Source organism: Embiotoca jacksoni, unplaced genomic scaffold (genome assembly GCF_022577435.1).
Source record: "Embiotoca jacksoni isolate LCO1_2020_lvr unplaced genomic scaffold, fEmbJac1.0.p SCAF_48, whole genome shotgun sequence".
Taxonomy (NCBI): Eukaryota; Metazoa; Chordata; class Actinopteri; family Embiotocidae; genus Embiotoca; species Embiotoca jacksoni.
The window spans coordinates 2507887-2534553 of record NW_027185401.1 but is presented as its reverse complement, the minus strand read 5'-3'; the positions used below and the strand labels follow the sequence as shown (position 1 = coordinate 2534553).

General features: G+C 41.5%; 3 protein-coding genes across 3 annotated transcripts; all 3 read right to left on the bottom strand.

Moving 5' to 3' along the window:
• Window positions 1-223: 223 nt before the first annotated feature.
• On the bottom strand, window positions 224-25835 carry LOC138210727 (uncharacterized). Its single transcript, XM_069170017.1, has 7 exons — window positions 25574-25835; window positions 23712-24227; window positions 19458-19937; window positions 14971-15486; window positions 10739-11254; window positions 6458-6937; window positions 224-2737 (listed from the first exon to the last, which is right to left on the bottom strand). The coding sequence occupies exons 1-7, from the start codon at window positions 25743-25745 to the stop codon at window positions 1323-1325; spliced, it is 4095 nt and encodes a 1364-aa protein (XP_069026118.1). The 5' UTR covers window positions 25746-25835; the 3' UTR covers window positions 224-1322.
• LOC138210731 (zinc finger protein ZFP2-like) lies at window positions 17579-19446 on the bottom strand. Its single transcript, XM_069170020.1, is given in 1 exon segment — window positions 17579-19446. A coding segment is annotated over 1 exon segment (897 nt). The 5' UTR covers window positions 19402-19446; the 3' UTR covers window positions 17579-18504.
• On the bottom strand, window positions 22011-23704 carry LOC138210732 (zinc finger protein 519-like). Its single transcript, XM_069170021.1, is given in 2 exon segments — window positions 22011-22938; window positions 22940-23704. Coding segments are annotated over 2 exon segments (825 nt in total). The 5' UTR covers window positions 23656-23704; the 3' UTR covers window positions 22011-22829.
• Window positions 25836-26667: the final 832 nt, after the last annotated feature.

Here is a 26667-nt window from a genome sequence, read left to right as displayed (position 1 = left end):
GCAGATAGGAGGAAAATAAAAAGAGGTCCCAGAACAGAGCCCTGCGGGACACCACAAGTCAGTGGAGAGGAGAGAACCAGCCTGGTGCTGCACCCAATATGCTCACCCAGTCCTGAAGCCTCTTTATCATAATTTGGTGGTCTACTTTGACCAGGACAGAAATTTTACTCATGGCAGAGGACATTAAAATATTTTCAGCTGTTTTTCCATTTCTGATTTTTCTTAGTCTTTGTTTACTTTTTTTTTCTATCTATTTTAATTTTTATTTCAATCCATTATGTATTCCGCTCTTTATTTCCACAGGTATTCCCTCATTCTTTAACAGATTTATTCACTTTTATGACACTTCTATCTCTCCGAACAAAGATTTATTGTAAAAATGAATACATTAGATTTGAATAAAAAAAACAGGCACTGATCATTGAATGCATTACTAAGACTTAGACTGATCATGCTCCTAAGTACAATAATCGACATCAGTCTGAATAACCAGTAGGGAAAGAAATATTCTCATCATTAATCCTGTTTGACAAAAGAAAAATTACATATAATGGCTCTTTTGTAACACAACGTTAGAATCACCTCTAAAGTTTTAAACAATATTATAAAACAAACATAAATCGATACAATCACAAAAAGATACATCGAAATATGAAATAAAAATAGCTGCTTTAAAGAAGAAGAGACTCCAGTTGGAGGGAAGCACTGGAGAGTTCCTCAACTTCAACATTAGAATTCACAATAAGATTAAAAAAGTATAATATTCAGATGAAGTCATAAATCAGACCTCTTTCCTGGAGTCTGTTTGATTGACAGGCCTGTGGTGCAGTCAGGTTAAGTGTCAGTGGGCGGGACGTGGTATCGGTGGGTTTCCAATCAGAGCGAGTCAGATCCCCCAGCTCGCCCAAATATGGTCGCTACCGACTTGTAAGCCAAAGATGGCGCCGGGCCAAATTCCGATTCTCGAGGCTTCATAACGACGGTTTACAAACCGACGGGCGATGTCACCGCCGATTGCCGCTCGGTCCCCGACATCTCTTAACCGAACCTACAAGACACTCGCCATGACAACATGTCTTTCGCAAGAACACATCTTCACACCTGAGCGACTTCTAGTCAACTGACGAATCAAACTAAAACCTCGACTACATTTTCCAAGAAAACGGCTTCTCGCCAGTGTGACTTCTCATGTGGACGGTCAAACAGCTGTTTGTGGTAAAACTTTTTCCACAAGTTTCAAATGAAAACAGCTTCTCGCCCGTGTGACTTCTCTTGTGGACGGTCAAATAGCGGTTCTTGCTATAACTTTTTCCGCAAGTTTCTCACGAAAACGGTTTCTCCCCCGTGTGCGTCCTCGTGTGGAGAGTCAAGAAATAATTGTTGCTAAAGCTTTTGCTGCACGTCTTGCAAGAAAACGGCTTCTCGCCGGTGTGACTTCTCATGTGGACGGTCAAATAGCTGTTTGTGCTAAAACTTTTTCCACAAGTTTCGCACGAAAACAGCTTCTCGCCCGTGTGACTTCTCATGTGGACGGTCAAATAGCTGTTTGTGCTAAAACTTTTTCCACAAGTTTCGCACGAAAACAGCTTCTCGCCCGTGTGACTTCTCATGTGGACGGTCAAATAGCTGTTTGTGCTAAAACTTTTTCCACAAGTTTCGCACGAAAACAGCTTCTCGCCCGTGTGACTTCTCATGTGAGTTTTGAAGTCTGACACGACGTTAAACCTTTTCCCACAGACGTCGCAGCTGTACAGTTTCTCCCCCGTGTGCATCCTCGTGTGCAGAGTCAAGGAATAATTGTTGTTAAAGCTTTTGCTGCACGTCTTGCAAGAAAACGGCTTCTCGCCGGTGTGAGTTCTCGCGTGGATGGTCAACTTACTGTTGTTGTTGAAACTTTTGCTGCACGTCTTGCAAGAAAACGGCTTCTTGCCAGTGTGACTTCTCATGTGGACGGTCAAATAGCTGTTCGTGCTAAATTTTTTTCCACAAGTTTCACACGAAAACAGCTTCTCGCCGGTGTGAGTTCTCACGTGGATGGTCAACTTACTGTTGTTGTTGAAACTTTTGCTGCACGTCTTGCAAGAAAACGGCTTCTCGCCAGTGTGAATTCTCATGTGGACGGTCAAATAGCTGTTCGTGCTAAAATTTTTTCCACAAGTTTCACACGAAAACAGCTTCTCGCCGGTGTGAGTTCTGTAATGTCTCTTCATTTTGGAATGTACTTTAAAGGCTTTTCCACAAACGTCACATTTTAAAGGCTTTTTACCTGCGTCAGTGTTACACTGACTCTCTGACACGGGAGAGTCGTCCTCATTGTCGATGCGATTTCTGTTTCTGAGACATCTCTTCTTCGGCTTCAGCTCTGAATTTGTAGTTGATCCTGAGTCTTCATGTCTCTCAGCTACAGGAGAGTTGTGAGAGAGGAGCTGGTCACCGTTTGGTTCTGGTTCACTGTGGTCACGTTCCTCAGTCACCATAAAGATTTCAGTGTCCTGTTTCAGTTCGAGCTGCTCTTCCTCCTGACTGATGGAGAGTTCCTCCTCTTCCTCTTTAATCTGTGCAGGTTCTGGTTCCTCCTGGTCCTCTTTAATCTGTGGAGGTTCTGGTTCCTCCTGGTCCTCTTTAATCTGTGGAGGTTCTGGTTCCTCCTGGTCCAGATTGGAGTTCCTCTCCTGGTTACAGAGCTGCTGGTCAGAGAGAACGTCCTCCTCCTTACAGACATGTTGATGTGGGACGACTGGAGGGACGAAGGGAGACAAGGAAAAGGTTACTAACGTGATGATAGAAAAACACAGCTGAGATATTCTAGTTTGAACCATCAGCAGGACTCTACAGGTCGAGCACGTCGCTCACATGAGAATTAACATCGTCGATTTCTGTAATAAATAACAAAACATGAGAAGATGTTTTCCTCTTACACTTGAAAGCAGGAAAAAAAAAAAAAATACAACAAACATTAATATCTAGTGGAAATCATTTCATGGGCTCAGGAACACTTCCGAAAACCACTTGCCGTGAAAACAGCTCGTTTGCTGCATCCACAAATACAACTAAGGAGACACCTGCTGACATTTTAATATAAAGTAAGGGAACAGTGGATTCTGTCTCTGGCTGGGTACCAATCTTTGATACGTTAATGAAACTGACAGATTTGCTACGATATTTTCATGTCGCTGCCACAGCAGAGAGGCAGGAATGTTGGAACGGTGCCGTCTACATTTCTCCATCTTTCTCACCCAGTTGATCACCGTCCTGCTCAAAAACATCGCTGCTCGAAACGCCATCTTCGGCCAGTCGGCTAGAAAACACGAGTACACGTAAAATAATAGCCTCAAGATGTTTGACGGCCATTTCGACTTTTAAGCAATTTTTGATTGTTAATTATTATATGTGCAATGTTTTTTTTATTTTATTTTATGAAAAGATCCATTAAGCAAATACTTTCAAAATGTTGCAAGAAATGTTTGGTACAAAGTTGTAGAATTTGTACATATTTGGGATGCTGCGCAAAATGTAAATAAAAACAGAATTGCGCTGATTTTCAAATCGTGGTGATACGATACAACAATTTAGGAATAATGTTTCTCATTGTTAGATTGCAAAGGTAAATAAAATCATCAAAAGATTCAGATAATCCAGAGAAACCTCAGAAACACAAGAGACAAGGCTGAAAAAAGCAATATTGGATGGCTGTGAGATTCGGTCTTTAAAAACTCTAGCGGAAATCATTTCATGGGCTCAGGAACACTTCAGAAAAAGTAAAGGAAGGATTAATGAAGCACAACGCAGCACTAGCCTTTGTTTGTTTTTTGTTAGCTCACATCCTACATTTCAGTTTTTGGAGCAAATCTTCTAGTTCTGTCAGTTTGTCTCCGTCTTATACATCCGGTCTGTTTAATGCTTAATGTTGGCTGTTTTACAAAGAGATTCATTATGTTGTTTATTTTTAAATATTAAATAAATTTCCGCCTGTGAGCCGAAAAATAAATGTACCGCAGAGCTCCGATTCGGATCCTGCATGAGTCCCCTTCATGTGTTAAGTTTCATTCAGACCGTTATAAGTGTTACAGACCTGTTCTGTGTAACTTTATTTCCGGTTGCCAGGTGATGTCCAGCAGTCTGCGCTGCCGGTTGATCTCTTCCTCGTACTGGACGACGGTGCTTTCAAAAATTGTGAATATTTCTTCGGCGGCAGCTGTTAGTCGCTCGTTTATTAACTCCCTCAAATGCTGAACTGAAGACATCGTTCCTTCAAAAACTGAAAGATTTACCTGCCACACAACACGACCGCTTGTTCACGGGTTCCGCACAGCTGAGAGCGTAACAGCTTTTTTTTCCCCCTCACTTCCGCCGAATGTCACGTTGTAAAGTTCCGGCAGAGACAGTGGATTCACTTTTAGTTCCGACTTCATCTGAAAACTATTATTTTGTTGCAGCTGTTGATTTTAGGCAGTTATTTCATTTTAGATGACGAGGCATCGCCTTGAGTTAATGTACTCAGTTACTTTCAACCCCTTTCAATATGAATGTTCAATTAAGGCAATGTTATCACGTTATCGGCATATAGGACATACAGAATTTTTACATTTTGTATGAATTGTCCCTCAGCCAGCAGATAGGAGGAAAATAAAAAGAGGTCCCAGAACAGAGCCCTGCGGGACACCACAAGTCAGTGGAGAGGAGAGAACCAGCCTGGTGCTGCACCCAATATGCTCACCCAGTCCTGAAGCCTCTTTATCATAATTTGGTGGTCTACTTTGACCAGGACAGAAATTTTACTCATGGCAGAGGACATTAAAATATTTTCAGCAGTTTTTCCATTTCTGATTTTTCTTAGTCTTTGTTTACTTTTTTTTCTATCTATTTTAATTTTTATTTCAATCCATTATTTATTCCGCTCTTTATTTCCACATGTATTCCCTCATTCTTTAACAGATTTATTCACTTTTATGACACTTCTATCTCTCCGAACAAAGATTTATTGTAAAAATGAATACATTAGATTTGAATAAAAAAAAACAGGCACTGATCATTGAATGCATTACTAAGACTTAGACTGATCATGCTCCTAAGTACAATAATCGACATCAGTCTGAATAACCAGCAGGGAAAGAAATATTCTCGTCATGAATCCTGTTTGACAAAAGAAAAATTATATATAATGGCTCTTTTGTAACACAACGTTAGAATCAACTCTAAAGTTTTAAACAATATTATAAAACAAACATAAATCGATACAATCACAAAAAGATACATCGAAATATGAAATAAAAATAGCTGCTTTAAAGAAGAAGAGACTCCAGTTGGAGGGAAGCACTGGAGAGTTCCTCAACTTCAACATTAGAATTCACAATAAGATTAAAAAAGTATAACATTCAGATGAAGTCATAAATCAGACCTCTTTCCTGGAGTCTGTTTGATTGACAGGCCTGTGGTGCAGTCAGGTTAAGTGTCAGTGGGCGGGACGTGGTATCGGTGGGTTTCCAATCAGAGCGAGTCAGATCCCCCAGCTCGCCCAAATATGGTCGCTACCGACTTGTAAGCCAAAGATGGCGCCGGGCCAAATTCCGATTCTCGAGGCTTCATAACGACGGTTTACAAACCGACGGGCGATGTCACCGCCGGTTGCCGCTCGGTCCCCGACATCTCTTAACCGAACCTACAAGACACTCGCCATGACAACATGTCTTTCGCAAGAACACATCTTCACACCTGAGAGACTTCTAGTCAACTGACGAATCAAACTAAAACCTCGACTACATTTTCCAAGAAAACGGCTTCTCGCCGGTGTGACTTCTCATGTGGACGGTCAAATAGCTGTTTGTGCTAAAACGTTTTCCACAAGTTTCGCACGAAAACAGCTTCTCGCCCGTGTGACTTCTCATGTGAGTTTTGAAGTCTGACACGACGTTAAACCTTTTCCCACAGACGTCGCAGCTGTACAGTTTCTCCCCCGTGTGCATCCTCGTGTGCAGAGTCAAGGAATAATTGTTGTTAAAGCTTTTGCTGCACGTCTTGCAAGAAAACGGCTTCTCGCCGGTGTGAGTTCTCGCGTGGATGGTCAACTTACTGTTGTTGTTGAAACTTTTGCTGCACGTCTTGCAAGAAAACGGCTTCTCGCCAGTGTGACTTCTCATGTGGACGGTCAAATAGCTGTTCGTGCTAAATTTTTTTCCACAAGTTTCACACGAAAACAGCTTCTCGCCGGTGTGAGTTCTCGCGTGGATGGTCAACTTACTGTTGTTGTTGAAACTTTTGCCGCACGTCTTGCAAGAAAACGGCTTCTCGCCAGTGTGAATTCTCATGTGGACGGTCAAATAGCTGTTCGTGCTAAAATTTTTTCCACAAGTTTCACACGAAAACAGCTTCTCGCCGGTGTGAGTTCTGTAATGTCTCTTCATTTTGTAATGTACTTTAAAGGCTTTTCCACAAACGTCACATTTTAAAGGCTTTTTACCTGCGTCAGTGTTACACTGATTCTCTGACACGGGAGAGTCGTCCTCATTGTCGATGCGATTTCTGTTTCTGAGAGGTTTCTTCTTCGGCTTCAGCTCTGAATTTGTAGTTGATCCTGAGTCTTCATGTCTCTCAGCTACAGGAGAGTTGTGAGAGAGGAGCTGGTCACCGTTTGGTTCTGGTTCACTGTGGTCACGTTCCTCATAATTACCAGTCACCATAAAGATTTCAGTGTCCTGTTTCAGTTCGAGCTGCTCTTCCTCCTGACTGATGGAGAGTTCCTCCTCTTCCTCTTTAATCTGTGCAGGTTCTGGTTCCTCCTGGTCCTCTTTAATCTGTGGAGGTTCTGGTTCCTCCTGGTCCTCTTTAATCTGTGGAGGTTCAGGTTCCTCCTGGTCCAGATTGGAGTTCCTCTCCTGGTTACAGAGCTGCTGGTCAGAGAGAACGTCCTCCTCCTTACAGACATGTTGATGTGGGACGACTGGAGGGACGAAGGGAGACAAGGAAAAGGTTACTAACGTGATGATAGAAAAACACAGCTGAGATATTCTAGTTTGAACCATCAGCAGGACTCTACAGGTCGAGCACGTCGCTCACATGAGAATTAACATCGTCGATTTCTGTAATAAATAACAAAACATGAGAAGATGTTTTCCTCTTACACTTGAAAGCAGGAAAAAAAAAAATACAACAAACATTAATATATAGTGGAAATCATTTCATGGGCTCAGGAACACTTCCGAAAACCACCGGCCGTGAAAACAGCTCGTTTGCTGCATCCACAAATACAACTAAGGAGACACCTGCTGACGTTTTCATATAAAGTTAAAGAACAGTGGATTCTGTCTCTGGCTGGGTACCAATCTTTGATACGTTAATGAAACTGACAGATTTGCTACGATATTTTCATGTCGCTGCCACAGCAGAGAGGCAGGAATGTTGGAACGGTGCCGTCTACATTTCTCCATCTTTCTCACCCAGTTGATCACCGTCCTGCTCAAAAACATCGCTGCTCGAAACGCCATCTTCGGCCAGTCGGCTAGAAAACACGAGTACACGTAAAATAATAGCCTCAAGATGTTTGACGGCCATTTCGACTTTTAAGCAATTTTTGATTGTTAATTATTATACGTGCAATGTTTTTTTTATTTTATTTTATGAAAAGATCCATTAAGCAAATACTTTCAAAATGTTGCAAGAAATGTTTGGTACAAAGTTGTAGAATTTGTACATATTTGGGATGCTACGCAAAATGTAAATAAAAACAGAATTGCGCTGATTTTCAAATCGTGGTGATACGATACAACAATTTAGGAATAATGTTTCTCATTGTTAGATTGCAAAGGTAAATAAAATCATCAAAAGATTCAGATAATCCAGAGAAACCTCAGAAACACAAGAGACAAGGCTGAAAAAAGCAATATTGGATGGCTGTGAGATTCGGTCTTTAAAAACTCTAGCGGAAATCATTTCATGGGCTCAGGAACACTTCAGAAAAAGTAAAGGAAGGATTAATGAAGCACAACGCAGCACTAGCCTTTGTTTGTTTTTTGTTAGCTCACATCCTACATTTCAGTTTTTGGAGCAAATCTTCTAGTTCTGTCAGTTTGTCTCCGTCTTATACATCCGGTCTGTTTAATGCTTAATGTTGGCTGTTTTACAAAGAGATTCATTATGTTATTTATTTTTAAATATTAAATAAATTTCCGCCTGTGAGCCGAAAAATAAATGTACCGCAGAGCTCCGATTCGGATCCTGCGTGAGTCCCCTTCATGTGTTAAGTTTCATTCAGACCGTTATAAGTGTTACAGACCTGTTCTGTGTAACTTTATTTCCGGTTGCCAGGTGATGTCCAGCAGTCTGCGCTGCCGGTTGATCTCTTCCTCGTACTGGACGACGGTGCTTTCAAAAATTGTGAATATTTCTTCGGCGGCAGCTGTTAGTCGCTCGTTTATTAACTCCCTCAAATGCTGAACTGAAGACATCGTTCCTTCAAAAACTGAAAGATTTACCTGCCACACAACACGACCGCTTGTTCACGGGTTCCGCACAGCTGAGAGCGTAACAGCTTTTTTTTCCCCCTCACTTCCGCCGAATGTCACGTTGTAAAGTTCCGGCAGAGACAGTGGATTCACTTTTAGTTCCGACTTCATCTGAAAACTATTATTTTGTTGCAGCTGTTGATTTTAGGCAGTTATTTCATTTTAGATGACGAGGCATCGCCTTGAGTTAATGTACTCAGTTACTTTCAACCCCTTTCAATATGAATGTTCAATTAAGGCAATGTTATCACGTTATCGGCATATAGGACATACAGAATTTTTACATTTTGTATGAATTGTCCCTCAGCCAGCAGATAGGAGGAAAATAAAAAGAGGTCCCAGAACAGAGCCCTGCGGGACACCACAAGTCAGTGGAGAGGAGAGAACCAGCCTGGTGCTGCACCCAATATGCTCACCCAGTCCTGAAGCCTCTTTATCATAATTTGGTGGTCTACTTTGACCAGGACAGAAATTTTACTCATGGCAGAGGACATTAAAATATTTTCAGCTGTTTTTCCATTTCTGATTTTTCTTAGTCTTTGTTTACTTTTTTTTCTATCTATTTTAATTTTTATTTCAATCCATTATTTATTCCGCTCTTTATTTCCACATGTATTCCCTCATTCTTTAACAGATTTATTCACTTTTATGACACTTCTATCTCTCCGAACAAAGATTTATTGTAAAAATGAATACATTAGATTTGAATAAAAAAAAACAGGCACTGATCATTGAATGCATTACTAAGACTTAGACTGATCATGCTCCTAAGTACAATAATCGACATCAGTCTGAATAACCAGCAGGGAAAGAAATATTCTCGTCATGAATCCTGTTTGACAAAAGAAAAATGATATATAATGGCTCTTTTGTAACACAACGTTAGAATCAACTCTAAAGTTTTAAACAATATTATAAAACAAACATAAATCGATACAATCACAAAAAGATACATCGAAATATGAAATAAAAATAGCTGCTTTAAAGAAGAAGAGACTCCAGTTGGAGGGAAGCACTGGAGAGTTCCTCAACTTCAACATTAGAATTCACAATAAGATTAAAAAAGTATAACATTCAGATGAAGTCATAAATCAGACCTCTTTCCTGGAGTCTGTTTGATTGACAGGCCTGTGGTGCAGTCAGGTTAAGTGTCAGTGGGCGGGACGTGGTATCGGTGGGTTTCCAATCAGAGCGAGTCAGATCCCCCAGCTCGCCCAAATATGGTCGCTACCGACTTGTAAGCCAAAGATGGCGCCGGGCCAAATTCCGATTCTCGAGGCTTCATAACGACGGTTTACAAACCGACGGGCGATGTCACCGCCGGTTGCCGCTCGGTCCCCGACATCTCTTAACCGAACCTACAAGACACTCGCCATGACAACATGTCTTTCGCAAGAACACATCTTCACACCTGAGAGACTTCTAGTCAACTGACGAATCAAACTAAAACCTCGACTACATTTTCCAAGAAAACGGCTTCTCGCCGGTGTGACTTCTCATGTGGACGGTCAAATAGCTGTTTGTGCTAAAACGTTTTCCACAAGTTTCGCACGAAAACAGCTTCTCGCCCGTGTGACTTCTCATGTGGACGGTCAAATAGCGGTTTGTGCTAAAACTTTTTCCACAAGTTTCGCACGAAAACAGCTTCTCGCCCGTGTGACTTCTCATGTGAGTTTTGAAGTCTGACACGACGTTAAACCTTTTCCCACAGACGTCGCAGCTGTACAGTTTCTCCCCCGTGTGCATCCTCGTGTGCAGAGTCAAGGAATAATTGTTGTTAAAGCTTTTGCTGCACGTCTTGCAAGAAAACGGCTTCTCGCCGGTGTGAGTTCTCGCGTGGATGGTCAACTTACTGTTGTTGTTGAAACTTTTGCTGCACGTCTTGCAAGAAAACGGCTTCTCGCCAGTGTGACTTCTCATGTGGACGGTCAAATAGCTGTTCGTGCTAAATTTTTTTCCACAAGTTTCACACGAAAACAGCTTCTCGCCGGTGTGAGTTCTCGCGTGGATGGTCAACTTACTGTTGTTGTTGAAACTTTTGCCGCACGTCTTGCAAGAAAACGGCTTCTCGCCAGTGTGAATTCTCATGTGGACGGTCAAATAGCTGTTCGTGCTAAAATTTTTTCCACAAGTTTCACACGAAAACAGCTTCTCGCCGGTGTGAGTTCTGTAATGTCTCTTCATTTTGTAATGTACTTTAAAGGCTTTTCCACAAACGTCACATTTTAAAGGCTTTTTACCTGCGTCAGTGTTACACTGATTCTCTGACACGGGAGAGTCGTCCTCATTGTCGATGCGATTTCTGTTTCTGAGAGGTTTCTTCTTCGGCTTCAGCTCTGAATTTGTAGTTGATCCTGAGTCTTCATGTCTCTCAGCTACAGGAGAGTTGTGAGAGAGGAGCTGGTCACCGTTTGGTTCTGGTTCACTGTGGTCACGTTCCTCATAATTACCAGTCACCATAAAGATTTCAGTGTCCTGTTTCAGTTCGAGCTGCTCTTCCTCCTGACTGATGGAGAGTTCCTCCTCTTCCTCTTTAATCTGTGCAGGTTCTGGTTCCTCCTCTTCCTCTTTAATCTGTGGAGGTTCTGGTTCCTCCTGGTCCTCTTTAATCTGTGGAGGTTCTGGTTCCTCCTGGTCCTCTTTAATCTGTGGAGGTTGTGGTTCCTCCTGGTCCAGATTGGAGTTCCTCTCCTGGTTACAGAGCTGCTGGTCAGAGAGAACGTCCTCCTCCTTACAGACATGTTGATGTGGGACGACTGGAGGGACGAAGGGAGACAAGGAAAAGGTTACTAACGTGATGATAGAAAAACACAGCTGAGATATTCTAGTTTGAACCATCAGCAGGACTCTACAGGTCGAGCACGTCGCTCACATGAGAATTAACATCGTCGATTTCTGTAATAAATAACAAAACATGAGAAGATGTTTTCCTCTTACACTTGAAAGGAGGAAAAAAAAAAATACAACAAACATTAATATCTAGTGGAAATCATTTCATGGGCTCAGGAACACTTCCGAAAACCACTTGCCGTGAAAACAGCTCGTTTGCTGCATCCACAAATACAACTAAGGAGACACCTGCTGACATTTTAATATAAAGTAAGGGAACAGTGGATTCTGTCTCTGGCTGGGTACCAATCTTTGATACGTTAATGAAACTGACAGATTTGCTACGATATTTTCATGTCGCTGCCACAGCAGAGAGGCAGGAATGTTGGAACGGTGCCGTCTACATTTCTCCATCTTTCTCACCCAGTTAATCACCGTCCTGCTCAAAAACATCGCTGCTCGAAACGCCATCTTCGGCCAGTCGGCTAGAAAACACGAGAACACGTAAAATAATAGCCTCAAGATGTTTGACAGCCATTTCGACTTTTAAGCAATTTTTGATTGTTAATTATTATACGTGCAATGTTTTTTTATTTTATTTTATGAAAAGATCCATTAAGCAAATACTTTCAAAATGTTGCAAGAAATGTTTGGTACAAAGTTGTAGAATTTGTACATATTTGGGATGCTGCGCAAAATGTAAATAAAAACAGAATTGCGCTGATTTTCAAATCGTGGTGATACGATACAACAATTTAGGAATAATGTTTCTCATTGTTAGATTGCAAAGGTAAATAAAATCATCAAAAGATTCAGATAATCCAGAGAAACCTCAGAAACACAAGAGACAAGGCTGAAAAAAGCAATATTGGATGGCTGTGAGATTCGGTCTTTAAAAACTCTAGCGGAAATCATTTCATGGGCTCAGGAACACTTCAGAAAAAGTAAAGGAAGGATTAATGAAGCTCAACGCAGCACTAGCCTTTGTTTGTTTTTTGTTAGCTCACATCCTACATTTCAGTTTTTGGAGCAAATCTTCTAGTTCTATCAGTTTGTCTCCGTCTTATACATCCGGTCTGTTTAATGCTTAATGTTGGCTGTTTTACAAAGAGATTCATTATGTTATTTATTTTTAAATATTAAATAAATTTCCGCCTGTGAGCCGAAAAATAAATGTACCGCAGAGCTCCGATTCGGATCCTGCATGAGTCCCCTTCATGTGTTAAGTTTCATTCAGACCGTTATAAGTGTTACAGACCTGTTCTGTGTAACTTTATTTCCGGTTGCCAGGTGATGTCCAGCAGTCTGCGCTGCCGGTTGATCTCTTCCTCGTACTGGACGACGGTGCTTTCAAAAATTGTGAATATTTCTTCGGCGGCAGCTGTTAGTCGCTCGTTTATTAACTCCCTCAAATGCTGAACTGAAGACATCGTTCCTTCAAAAACTGAAAGATTTACCTGCCACACAACACGACCGCTTGTTCACGGGTTCCGCACAGCTGAGAGCGTAACAGCTTTTTTTTTTCCCTCACTTCCGCCGAATGTCACGTTGTAAAGTTCCGGCAGAGACAGTGGATTCACTTTTAGTTCCGACTTCATCTGAAAACTATTATTTTGTTGCAGCTGTTGATTTTAGGCAGTTATTTCATTTTAGATGACGAGGCATCGCCTTGAGTTAATGTACTCAGTTACTTTCAACCCCTTTCAATATGAATGTTCAATTAAGGCAATGTTATCACGTTATCGGCATATAGGACATACAGAATTTTTACATTTTGTATGAATTGTCCCTCAGCCAGCAGATAGGAGGAAAATAAAAAGAGGTCCCAGAACAGAGCCCTGCGGGACACCACAAGTCAGTGGAGAGGAGAGAACCAGCCTGGTGCTGCACCCAATATGCTCACCCAGTCCTGAAGCCTCTTTATCATAATTTGGTGGTCTACTTTGACCAGGACAGAAATTTTACTCATGGCAGAGGACATTAAAATATTTTCAGCAGTTTTTCCATTTCTGATTTTTCTTAGTCTTTGTTTACTTTTTTTTCTATCTATTTTAATTTTTATTTCAATCCATTATTTATTCCGCTCTTTATTTCCACATGTATTCCCTCATTCTTTAACAGATTTATTCACTTTTATGACACTTCTATCTCTCCGAACAAAGATTTATTGTAAAAATGAATACATTAGATTTGAATAAAAAAAAACAGGCACTGATCATTGAATGCATTACTAAGACTTAGACTGATCATGCTCCTAAGTACAATAATCGACATCAGTCTGAATAACCAGCAGGGAAAGAAATATTCTCGTCATGAATCCTGTTTGACAAAAGAAAAATTATATATAATGGCTCTTTTGTAACACAACGTTAGAATCAACTCTAAAGTTTTAAACAATATTATAAAACAAACATAAATCGATACAATCACAAAAAGATACATCGAAATATGAAATAAAAATAGCTGCTTTAAAGAAGAAGAGACTCCAGTTGGAGGGAAGCACTGGAGAGTTCCTCAACTTCAACATTAGAATTCACAATAAGATTAAAAAAGTATAACATTCAGATGAAGTCATAAATCAGACCTCTTTCCTGGAGTCTGTTTGATTGACAGGCCTGTGGTGCAGTCAGGTTAAGTGTCAGTGGGCGGGACGTGGTATCGGTGGGTTTCCAATCAGAGCGAGTCAGATCCCCCAGCTCGCCCAAATATGGTCGCTACCGACTTGTAAGCCAAAGATGGCGCCGGGCCAAATTCCGATTCTCGAGGCTTCATAACGACGGTTTACAAACCGACGGGCGATGTCACCGCCGGTTGCCGCTCGGTCCCCGACATCTCTTAACCGAACCTACAAGACACTCGCCATGACAACATGTCTTTCGCAAGAACACATCTTCACACCTGAGAGACTTCTAGTCAACTGACGAATCAAACTAAAACCTCGACTACATTTTCCAAGAAAACGGCTTCTCGCCGGTGTGACTTCTCATGTGGACGGTCAAATAGCTGTTTGTGCTAAAACGTTTTCCACAAGTTTCGCACGAAAACAGCTTCTCGCCCGTGTGACTTCTCATGTGAGTTTTGAAGTCTGACACGACGTTAAACCTTTTCCCACAGACGTCGCAGCTGTACAGTTTCTCCCCCGTGTGCATCCTCGTGTGCAGAGTCAAGGAATAATTGTTGTTAAAGCTTTTGCTGCACGTCTTGCAAGAAAACGGCTTCTCGCCGGTGTGAGTTCTCGCGTGGATGGTCAACTTACTGTTGTTGTTGAAACTTTTGCTGCACGTCTTGCAAGAAAACGGCTTCTCGCCAGTGTGACTTCTCATGTGGACGGTCAAATAGCTGTTCGTGCTAAATTTTTTTCCACAAGTTTCACACGAAAACAGCTTCTCGCCGGTGTGAGTTCTCGCGTGGATGGTCAACTTACTGTTGTTGTTGAAACTTTTGCCGCACGTCTTGCAAGAAAACGGCTTCTCGCCAGTGTGAATTCTCATGTGGACGGTCAAATAGCTGTTCGTGCTAAAATTTTTTCCACAAGTTTCACACGAAAACAGCTTCTCGCCGGTGTGAGTTCTGTAATGTCTCTTCATTTTGTAATGTACTTTAAAGGCTTTTCCACAAACGTCACATTTTAAAGGCTTTTTACCTGCGTCAGTGTTACACTGATTCTCTGACACGGGAGAGTCGTCCTCATTGTCGATGCGATTTCTGTTTCTGAGAGGTTTCTTCTTCGGCTTCAGCTCTGAATTTGTAGTTGATCCTGAGTCTTCATGTCTCTCAGCTACAGGAGAGTTGTGAGAGAGGAGCTGGTCACCGTTTGGTTCTGGTTCACTGTGGTCACGTTCCTCATAATTACCAGTCACCATAAAGATTTCAGTGTCCTGTTTCAGTTCGAGCTGCTCTTCCTCCTGACTGATGGAGAGTTCCTCCTCTTCCTCTTTAATCTGTGCAGGTTCTGGTTCCTCCTCTTCCTCTTTAATCTGTGGAGGTTCTGGTTCCTCCTGGTCCTCTTTAATCTGTGGAGGTTCTGGTTCCTCCTGGTCCTCTTTAATCTGTGGAGGTTGTGGTTCCTCCTGGTCCAGATTGGAGTTCCTCTCCTGGTTACAGAGCTGCTGGTCAGAGAGAACGTCCTCCTCCTTACAGACATGTTGATGTGGGACGACTGGAGGGACGAAGGGAGACAAGGAAAAGGTTACTAACGTGATGATAGAAAAACACAGCTGAGATATTCTAGTTTGAACCATCAGCAGGACTCTACAGGTCGAGCACGTCGCTCACATGAGAATTAACATCGTCGATTTCTGTAATAAATAACAAAACATGAGAAGATGTTTTCCTCTTACACTTGAAAGCAGGAAAAAAAAAAAAATACAACAAACATTAATATCTAGTGGAAATCATTTCATGGGCTCAGGAACACTTCCGAAAACCACTTGCCGTGAAAACAGCTCGTTTGCTGCATCCACAAATACAACTAAGGAGACACCTGCTGACATTTTCATATAAAGTAAGGGAACAGTGGATTCTGTCTCTGGCTGGGTACCAATCTTTGATACGTTAATGAAACTGACAGATTTGCTACGATATTTTCATGTCGCTGCCACAGCAGAGAGGCAGGAATGTTGGAACGGTGCCGTCTACATTTCTCCATCTTTCTCACCCAGTTGATCACCGTCCTGCTCAAAAACATCGCTGCTCGAAACGCCATCTTCGGCCAGTCGGCTAGAAAACACGAGTACACGTAAAATAATAGCCTCAAGATGTTTGACGGCCATTTCGACTTTTAAGCAATTTTTGATTGTTAATTATTATACGTGCAATGTTTTTTTTATTTTATTTTATGAAAAGATCCATTAAGCAAATACTTTCAAAATGTTGCAAGAAATGTTTGGTACAAAGTTGTAGAATTTGTACATATTTGGGATGCTGCGCAAAATGTAAATAAAAACAGAATTGCGCTGATTTTCAAATCGTGGTGATACGATACAACAATTTAGGAATAATGTTTCTCATTGTTAGATTGCAAAAGTAAATAAAATCATCAAAAGATTCAGATAATCCAGAGAAACCTCAGAAACACAAGAGACAAGGCTGAAAAAAGCAATATTGGATGGCTGTGAGATTCGGTCTTTAAAAACTCTAGCGGAAATCATTTCATGGGCTCAGGAACACTTCAGAAAAAGTAAAGGAAGGATTAATGAAGCACAACGCAGCACTAGCCTTTGTTTGTTTTTTGTTAGCTCACATCCTACATTTCAGTTTTTGGAGCAAATCTTCTAGTTCTGTCAGTTTGTCTCCGTCTTATACATCCGGTCTGTTTAATGCTTAATGTTGGCTGTTTTACAAAGAGATTCATTATGTTATTTATTTTTAAATATTAAATAAATTTCCGCCTGTGAGCCGAAAAATAAATGTACCGCAGAGCTCCGATTCGGATCCTGCATGAGTCCCCTTCATGTGTTAAGTTTCATTCAGACCGTTATAAGTGTTACAGACCTGTTCTGTGTAACTTTATTTCCGGTTGCCAGGTGATGTCCAGCAGTCTGCGCTGCCGGTTGATCTCTTCCTCGTACTGGACGACGGTGCTTTCAAAAATTGTGAATATTTCTTCGGCGGCAGCTGTTAGTCGCTCGTTTATTAACTCCCTCAAATGCTGAACTGAAGACATCGTTCCTTCAAAAACTGAAAGATTTACCTGCCACACAACACGACCGCTTGTTCACGGGTTCCGCACAGCTGAGAGCGTAACAGCTTTTTTTTCCCCCTCACTTCCGCCGAATGTCACGTTGTAAAGTTCCGGCAGAGACAGTGGATTCACTTTTAGTTCCGACTTCATCTGAAAACTATTATTTTGTTGCAGCTGTTGATTTTAGGCAGTTATTTCATTTTAGATGACGAGGCATCGCCTTGAGTTAATGTACTCAGTTACTTTCAACCCCTTTCAATATGAATGTTCAATTAAGGCAATGTTATCACGTTATCGGCATATAGGACATACAGAATTTTTACATTTTGTATGAATTGTCCCTCAGCCAGCAGATAGGAGGAAAATAAAAAGAGGTCCCAGAACAGAGCCCTGCGGGACACCACAAGTCAGTGGAGAGGAGAGAACCAGCCTGGTGCTGCACCCAATATGCTCACCCAGTCCTGAAGCCTCTTTATCATAATTTGGTGGTCTACTTTGACCAGGACAGAAATTTTACTCATGGCAGAGGACATTAAAATATTTTCAGCTGTTTTTCCATTTCTGATTTTTCTTAGTCTTTGTTTACTTTTTTTTTCTATCTATTTTAATTTTTATTTCAATCCATTATGTATTCCGCTCTTTATTTCCACAGGTATTCCCTCATTCTTTAACAGATTTATTCACTTTTATGACACTTCTATCTCTCCGAACAAAGATTTATTGTAAAAATGAATACATTAGATTTGAATAAAAAAAACAGGCACTGATCATTGAATGCATTACTAAGACTTAGACTGATCATGCTCCTAAGTACAATAATCGACATCAGTCTGAATAACCAGTAGGGAAAGAAATATTCTCATCATTAATCCTGTTTGACAAAAGAAAAATTACATATAATGGCTCTTTTGTAACACAACGTTAGAATCAACTCTAAAGTTTTAAACAATATTATAAAACAAACATAAATCGATACAATCACAAAAAGATACATCGAAATATGAAATAAAAATAGCTGCTTTAAAGAAGAAGAGACTCCAGTTGGAGGGAAGCACTGGAGAGTTCCTCAACTTCAACATTAGAATTCACAATAAGATTAAAAAAGTATAATATTCAGATGAAGTCATAAATCAGACCTCTTTCCTGGAGTCTGTTTGATTGACAGGCCTGTGGTGCAGTCAGGTTAAGTGTCAGTGGGCGGGACGTGGTATCGGTGGGTTTCCAATCAGAGCGAGTCAGATCCCCCAGCTCGCCCAAATATGGTCGCTACCGACTTGTAAGCCAAAGATGGCGCCGGGCCAAATTCCGATTCTCGAGGCTTCATAACGACGGTTTACAAACCGACGGGCGATGTCACCGCCGGTTGCCGCTCGGTCCCCGACATCTCTTAACCGAACCTACAAGACACTCGCCATGACAACATGTCTTTCGCAAGAACACATCTTCACACCTGAGCGACTTCTAGTCAACTGACGAATCAAACTAAAACCTCGACTACATTTTCCAAGAAAACGGCTTCTCGCCAGTGTGACTTCTCTTGTGGACGGTCAAATAGCGGTTCTTGCTATAACTTTTTCCGCAAGTTTCTCACGAAAACGGTTTCTCCCCCGTGTGCGTCCTCGTGTGGAGAGTCAAGAAATAATTGTTGCTAAAGCTTTTGCTGCACGTCTTGCAAGAAAACGGCTTCTCGCCGGTGTGACTTCTCATGTGGACGGTCAAATAGCTGTTTGTGCTAAAACTTTTTCCACAAGTTTCGCACGAAAACAGCTTCTCGCCCGTGTGACTTCTCATGTGGACGGTCAAATAGCTGTTTGTGCTAAAACTTTTTCCACAAGTTTCGCACGAAAACAGCTTCTCGCCCGTGTGACTTCTCATGTGAGTTTTGAAGTCTGACACGACGTTAAACCTTTTCCCACAGACGTCGCAGCTGTACAGTTTCTCCCCCGTGTGCATCCTCGTGTGCAGAGTCAAGGAATAATTGTTGTTAAAGCTTTTGCTGCACGTCTTGCAAGAAAACGGCTTCTCGCCGGTGTGAGTTCTCGCGTGGATGGTCAACTTACTGTTGTTGTTGAAACTTTTGCTGCACGTCTTGCAAGAAAACGGCTTCTTGCCAGTGTGACTTCTCATGTGGACGGTCAAATAGCTGTTCGTGCTAAATTTTTTTCCACAAGTTTCACACGAAAACAGCTTCTCGCCGGTGTGAGTTCTCACGTGGATGGTCAACTTACTGTTGTTGTTGAAACTTTTGCTGCACGTCTTGCAAGAAAACGGCTTCTCGCCAGTGTGAATTCTCATGTGGACGGTCAAATAGCTGTTCGTGCTAAAATTTTTTCCACAAGTTTCACACGAAAACAGCTTCTCGCCGGTGTGAGTTCTGTAATGTCTCTTCATTTTGGAATGTACTTTAAAGGCTTTTCCACAAACGTCACATTTTAAAGGCTTTTTACCTGCGTCAGTGTTACACTGACTCTCTGACACGGGAGAGTCGTCCTCATTGTCGATGCGATTTCTGTTTCTGAGACATCTCTTCTTCGGCTTCAGCTCTGAATTTGTAGTTGATCCTGAGTCTTCATGTCTCTCAGCTACAGGAGAGTTGTGAGAGAGGAGCTGGTCACCGTTTGGTTCTGGTTCACTGTGGTCACGTTCCTCATAATTACCAGTCACCATAAAGATTTCAGTGTCCTGTTTCAGTTCGAGCTGCTCTTCCTCCTGACTGATGGAGAGTTCCTCCTCTTCCTCTTTAATCTGTGCAGGTTCTGGTTCCTCCTGGTCCTCTTTAATCTGTGGAGGTTCTGGTTCCTCCTGGTCCTCTTTAATCTGTGGAGGTTCAGGTTCCTCCTGGTCCAGATTGGAGTTCCTCTCCTGGTTACAGAGCTGCTGGTCAGAGAGAACGTCCTCCTCCTTACAGACATGTTGATGTGGGACGACTGGAGGGACGAAGGGAGACAAGGAAAAGGTTACTAACGTGATGATAGAAAAACACAGCTGAGATATTCTAGTTTGAACCATCAGCAGGACTCTACAGGTCGAGCACGTCGCTCACATGAGAATTAACATCGTCGATTTCTGTAATAAATAACAAAACATGAGAAGATGTTTTCCTCTTACACTTGAAAGCAGGAAAAAAAAAAAAATACAACAAACATTAATATCTAGTGGAAATCATTTCATGGGCTCAGGAACACTTCCGAAAACCACTTGCCGTGAAAACAGCTCGTTTGCTGCATCCACAAATACAACTAAGGAGACACCTGCTGACATTTTCATATAAAGTAAGGGAACAGTGGATTCTGTCTCTGGCTGGGTACCAATCTTTGATACGTTAATGAAACTGACAGATTTGCTACGATATTTTCATGTCGCTGCCACAGCAGAGAGGCAGGAATGTTGGAACGGTGCCGCCTACATTTCTCCATCTTTCTCACCCAGTTGATCACCGTCCTGCTCAAAAACATCGCTGCTCGAAACGCCATCTTCGGCCAGTCGGCTAGAAAACACGAGTACACGTAAAATAATAGCCTCAAGATGTTTGACGGCCATTTCGACTTTTAAGCAATTTTTGATTGTTAATTATTATACGTGCAATGTTTTTTTATTTTATTTTATGAAAAGATCCATTAAGCAAATACTTTCAAAATGTTGCAAGAAATGTTTGGTACAAAGTTGTAGAATTTGTACATATTTGGGATGCTGCCCAAAATGTAAATAAAAACAGAATTGCGCTGATTTTCAAATCGTGGCGATACGATACAACAATTTAGGAATAATGTTTCTCATTGTTAGATTGCAAAGGTAAATAAAATCATCAAAAGATTCAGATAATCCAGAGAAACCTCAGAAACACAAGAGACAAGGCTGAAAAAAGCAATATTGGATGGCTGTGAGATTCGGTCTTTAAAAACTCTAGCGGAAATCATTTCATGGGCTCAGGAACACTTCAGAAAAAGTAAAGGAAGGATTAATGAAGCACAACGCAGCACTAGCCTTTGTTTGTTCACATCCTACATTTCAGTTTTTGGAGCAAATCTTCTAGTTCTATCAGTTTGTCTCCGTCTTATACATCCGGTCTGTTTAATGCTTAATGTTGGCTGCTTTACAAAGAGATTCATTATGTTATTTATTTTTAAATATTAAATAAATTTCCGCCTGTGAGCCGAAAAATAAATGTACCGCAGAGCTCCGATTCGGATCCTGCATGAGTCCCCTTCATGTGTTAAGTTTCATTCAGACCGTTATAAGTGTTACAGACCTGTTCTGTGTAACTTTATTTCCGGTTGCCAGGTGATGTCCAGCAGTCTGCGCTGCCGGTTGATCTCTTCCTCGTACTGGACGACGGTGCTTTCAAAAATTGTGAATATTTCTTCGGCGGCAGCTGTTAGTCGCTCGTTTATTAACTCCCTCAAATGCTGAACTGAAGACATCGTTCCTTCAAAAACTGAATCTGCCACACAACACGACCGCTTGTTCACGGGTTCCGCACATGCACTCAGTGGAAAGCATGACTCTTCCGCCGAATGTCACATTGTGAAGTTCCGGCAGAGACAGCGGTTAACCTTTTGTTCCGCCTTCACCCGAAAACTGTTATTTTGTTGCAGCTGTTGATTTTAGGCAGTTATTTCATTTTAGATGACGAGGCATCGCCTTGAGTTAATGTACTCAGTTACTTTCAACCCCTTTCAATATGAATGTTCAATTAAGGCAATGTTATCACGTTATCGGCATATAGGACATACAGAATTTTTACATTTTGTATGAATTGTCCCTCAGCCAGCAGATAGGAGGAAAATAAAAAGAGGTCCCAGAACAGAGCCCTGCGGGACACCACAAGTCAGTGGAGAGGAGAGAACCAGCCTGGTGCTGCACCCAATATGCTCACCCAGTCCTGAAGCCTCTTTATCATAATTTGGTGGTCTACTTTGACCAGGACAGAAATTTTACTCATGGCAGAGGACATTAAAATATTTTCAGCTGTTTTTCCATTTCTGATTTTTCTTAGTCTTTGTTTACTTTTTTTTTCTATCTATTTTAATTTTTATTTCAATCCATTATGTATTCCGCTCTTTATTTCCACAGGTATTCCCTCATTCTTTAACAGATTTATTCACTTTTATGACACTTCTATCTCTCCGAACAAAGATTTATTGTAAAAATGAATACATTAGATTTGAATAAAAAAAAACAGGCACTGATCATTGAATGCATTACTAAGACTTAGACTGATCATGCTCCTAAGTACAATAATCGACATCAGTCTGAATAACCAGCAGGGAAAGAAATATTCTCGTCATGAATCCTGTTTGACAAAAGAAAAATGATATATAATGGCTCTTTTGTAACACAACGTTAGAATCAACTCTAAAGTTTTAAACAATATTATAAAACAAACATAAATCGATACAATCACAAAAAGATACATCGAAATATGAAATAAAAATAGCTGCTTTAAAGAAGAAGAGACTCCAGTTGGAGGGAAGCACTGGAGAGTTCCTCAACTTCAACATTAGAATTCACAATAAGATTAAAAAAGTATAACATTCAGATGAAGTCATAAATCAGACCTCTTTCCTGGAGTCTGTTTGATTGACAGGCCTGTGGTGCAGTCAGGTTAAGTGTCAGTGGGCGGGACGTGGTATCGGTGGGTTTCCAATCAGAGCGAGTCAGATCCCCCAGCTCGCCCAAATATGGTCGCTACCGACTTGTAAGCCAAAGATGGCGCCGGGCCAAATTCCGATTCTCGAGGCTTCATAACGACGGTTTACAAACCGACGGGCGATGTCACCGCCGGTTGCCGCTCGGTCCCCGACATCTCTTAACCGAACCTACAAGACACTCGCCATGACAACATGTCTTTCGCAAGAACACATCTTCACACCTGAGAGACTTCTAGTCAACTGACGAATCAAACTAAAACCTCGACTACATTTTCCAAGAAAACGGCTTCTCGCCGGTGTGACTTCTCATGTGGACGGTCAAATAGCTGTTTGTGCTAAAACGTTTTCCACAAGTTTCGCACGAAAACAGCTTCTCGCCCGTGTGACTTCTCATGTGGACGGTCAAATAGCGGTTTGTGCTAAAACTTTTTCCACAAGTTTCGCACGAAAACAGCTTCTCGCCCGTGTGACTTCTCATGTGAGTTTTGAAGTCTGACACGACGTTAAACCTTTTCCCACAGACGTCGCAGCTGTACAGTTTCTCCCCCGTGTGCATCCTCGTGTGCAGAGTCAAGGAATAATTGTTGTTAAAGCTTTTGCTGCACGTCTTGCAAGAAAACGGCTTCTCGCCGGTGTGAGTTCTCGCGTGGATGGTCAACTTACTGTTGTTGTTGAAACTTTTGCTGCACGTCTTGCAAGAAAACGGCTTCTCGCCAGTGTGACTTCTCATGTGGACGGTCAAATAGCTGTTCGTGCTAAATTTTTTTCCACAAGTTTCACACGAAAACAGCTTCTCGCCGGTGTGAGTTCTCGCGTGGATGGTCAACTTACTGTTGTTGTTGAAACTTTTGCCGCACGTCTTGCAAGAAAACGGCTTCTCGCCAGTGTGAATTCTCATGTGGACGGTCAAATAGCTGTTCGTGCTAAAATTTTTTCCACAAGTTTCACACGAAAACAGCTTCTCGCCGGTGTGAGTTCTGTAATGTCTCTTCATTTTGTAATGTACTTTAAAGGCTTTTCCACAAACGTCACATTTTAAAGGCTTTTTACCTGCGTCAGTGTTACACTGACTCTCTGACACGGGAGAGTCGTCCTCATTGTCGATGCGATTTCTGTTTCTGAGAGGTTTCTTCTTCGGCTTCAGCTCTGAATTTGTAGTTGATCCTGAGTCTTCATGTCTCTCAGCTACAGGAGAGTTGTGAGAGAGGAGCTGGTCACCGTTTGGTTCTGGTTCACTGTGGTCACGTTCCTCATAATTACCAGTCACCATAAAGATTTCAGTGTCCTGTTTCAGTTCGAGCTGCTCTTCCTCCTGACTGATGGAGAGTTCCTCCTCTTCCTCTTTAATCTGTGCAGGTTCTGGTTCCTCCTCTTCCTCTTTAATCTGTGGAGGTTCTGGTTCCTCCTGGTCCTCTTTAATCTGTGGAGGTTCTGGTTCCTCCTGGTCCTCTTTAATCTGTGGAGGTTGTGGTTCCTCCTGGTCCAGATTGGAGTTCCTCTCCTGGTTACAGAGCTGCTGGTCAGAGAGAACGTCCTCCTCCTTACAGACATGTTGATGTGGGACGACTGGAGGGACGAAGGGAGACAAGGAAAAGGTTACTAACGTGATGATAGAAAAACACAGCTGAGATATTCTAGTTTGAACCATCAGCAGGACTCTACAGGTCGAGCACGTCGCTCACATGAGAATTAACATCGTCGATTTCTGTAATAAATAACAAAACATGAGAAGATGTTTTCCTCTTACACTTGAAAGCAGGAAAAAAAAAAAATACAACAAACATTAATATCTAGTGGAAATCATTTCATGGGCTCAGGAACACTTCCGAAAACCACTTGCCGTGAAAACAGCTCGTTTGCTGCATCCACAAATACAACTAAGGAGACACCTGCTGACATTTTAATATAAAGTAAGGGAACAGTGGATTCTGTCTCTGGCTGGGTACCAATCTTTGATACGTTAATGAAACTGACAGATTTGCTACGATATTTTCATGTCGCTGCCACAGCAGAGAGGCAGGAATGTTGGAACGGTGCCGTCTACATTTCTCCATCTTTCTCACCCAGTTGATCACCGTCCTGCTCAAAAACATCGCTGCTCGAAACGCCATCTTCGGCCAGTCGGCTAGAAAACACGAGTACACGTAAAATAATAGCCTCAAGATGTTTGACGGCCATTTCGACTTTTAAGCAATTTTTGATCGTTAATTATTATACGTGCAATGTTTTTTTATTTTATTTTATGAAAAGATCCATTAAGCAAATACTTTCAAAATGTTGCAAGAAATGTTTGGTACAAAGTTGTAGAATTTGTACATATTTGGGATGCTGCGCAAAATGTAAATAAAAACAGAATTGCGCTGATTTTCAAATCGTGGTGATACGATACAACAATTTAGGAATAATGTTTCTCATTGTTAGATTGCAAAAGTAAATAAAATCATCAAAAGATTCAGATAATCCAGAGAAACCTCAGAAACACAAGAGACAAGGCTGAAAAAAACAATATTGGATGGCCGTCAGATTCAGTCTTGAAGGCGGCGCTGCTTTAAAAACTCTAGCGGAAATCATTTCATGGGCTCAGGAACACTTCAGAAAAAAATTAAGGATTAATGAAGCACAACGCAGCACTAGCCTTTGTTTGTTTTTTTGTTAGCTCACATCCTACATTTCAGTTTTTGGAGCAAATCTTCTAGTTCTATCAGTTTGTCTCCGTCTTATACATCCGGTCTGTTTAATGCTTAATGTTGGCTGTTTTACAAAGAGATTCATTATGTTATTTATTTTTAAATATTAAATAAATTTCCGCCTGTGAGCCGAAAAATAAATGTACCGCAGAGCTCCGATTCGGATCCTGCATGAGTCCCCTTCATGTGTTAAGTTTCATTCAGACCGTTATAAGTGTTACAGACCTGTTCTGTGTAACTTTATTTCCGGTTGCCAGGTGATGTCCAGCAGTCTGCGCTGCCGGTTGATCTCTTCCTCGTACTGGACGACGGTGCTTTCAAAAATTGTGAATATTTCTTCGGCGGCAGCTGTTAGTCGCTCGTTTATTAACTCCCTCAAATGCTGAACTGAAGACATCGTTCCTTCAAAAACTGAAAGATTTACCTGCCACACAACACGACCGCTTGTTCACGGGTTCCGCACAGCTGAGAGCGTAACAGCTTTTTTTTTTCCCCTCACTTCCGCCGAATGTCACGTTGTAAAGTTCCGGCAGAGACAGTGGATTCACTTTTTATTTCCGCCTTCACCTGAAAACTATTATTATGTTGCAGCTGGTCAAAGTGGTATTATTTCATATTAGATGGCGAGGCATCAACCCCTGTAAATATGAATGTTCTATTAAGGAAATGACAACTTTCACTTTAGATGTCGGTCGCGTCGACCTGCAGCCTCGATGAACAGCTTGTTTGTTGCAGACTTCTGTCTGAATCTGGTGTTCTTCGAGTCACAAAGCTTTATTGTCAGAATAAATACACGAGATCAGAAAAACAAAACAGGATGCCGTTGTGTGCATTACTACAACTTAGACTGATGACGCTCGCAGTTACAATAATCATTTAACCAGTCAGTTTGGGAACGTCAGTCTAAATATCCAGCTTTGAAAGAAATATTCTTGTTATAATACTTGTTTGACAAAAGAAAACACATTTTTATGTAGAACCTTTTGCGACACAACGTTAGTGCCGACTCTAAAGTCTAAAACAATAATAACAAAATGACACAATTGATGACGTATTTAGTGTCACGTGAGTGAATGTTTTCATGTGATTTGTAAAGTGTGATGTGCAAATGAAACTTTTCCCAAACGTGTTGCAGCTGTAAGGTCTCTCACCTGTGGGGGTTCTCGTGGACATTCAAATTACTATTCTTATTTAAACTTTACACGTTGCTGCGGGACGTCTGGAGGGACGAAAGGCAGACAAGGAAAAGGTCACTAATGCGATGACAGAAAAACACACATCGGAGAAAATATATTCCCGTTTTAAACCATCAGCTCTAC

Bases quoted from the DNA above. Each gene is read 5' to 3' on its own strand.
- LOC138210727 (XM_069170017.1), bottom strand. From the start codon at position 25,745: ATGTCTTCAGTTCAGCATTTGAGGGAGTTAATAAACGAGCGACTAACA. The intron at 24,228-25,573 runs GTCTGTAACACT...TCGTCCCTCCAG, and splicing joins AATAAAGTTACACAGAACAG to TCGTCCCACATCAACATGTC. The intron at 15,487-19,457 runs GTAAAAAGCCTT...TCGTCCCTCCAG, and splicing joins TCAGTGTAACACTGACGCAG to TCGTCCCACATCAACATGTC.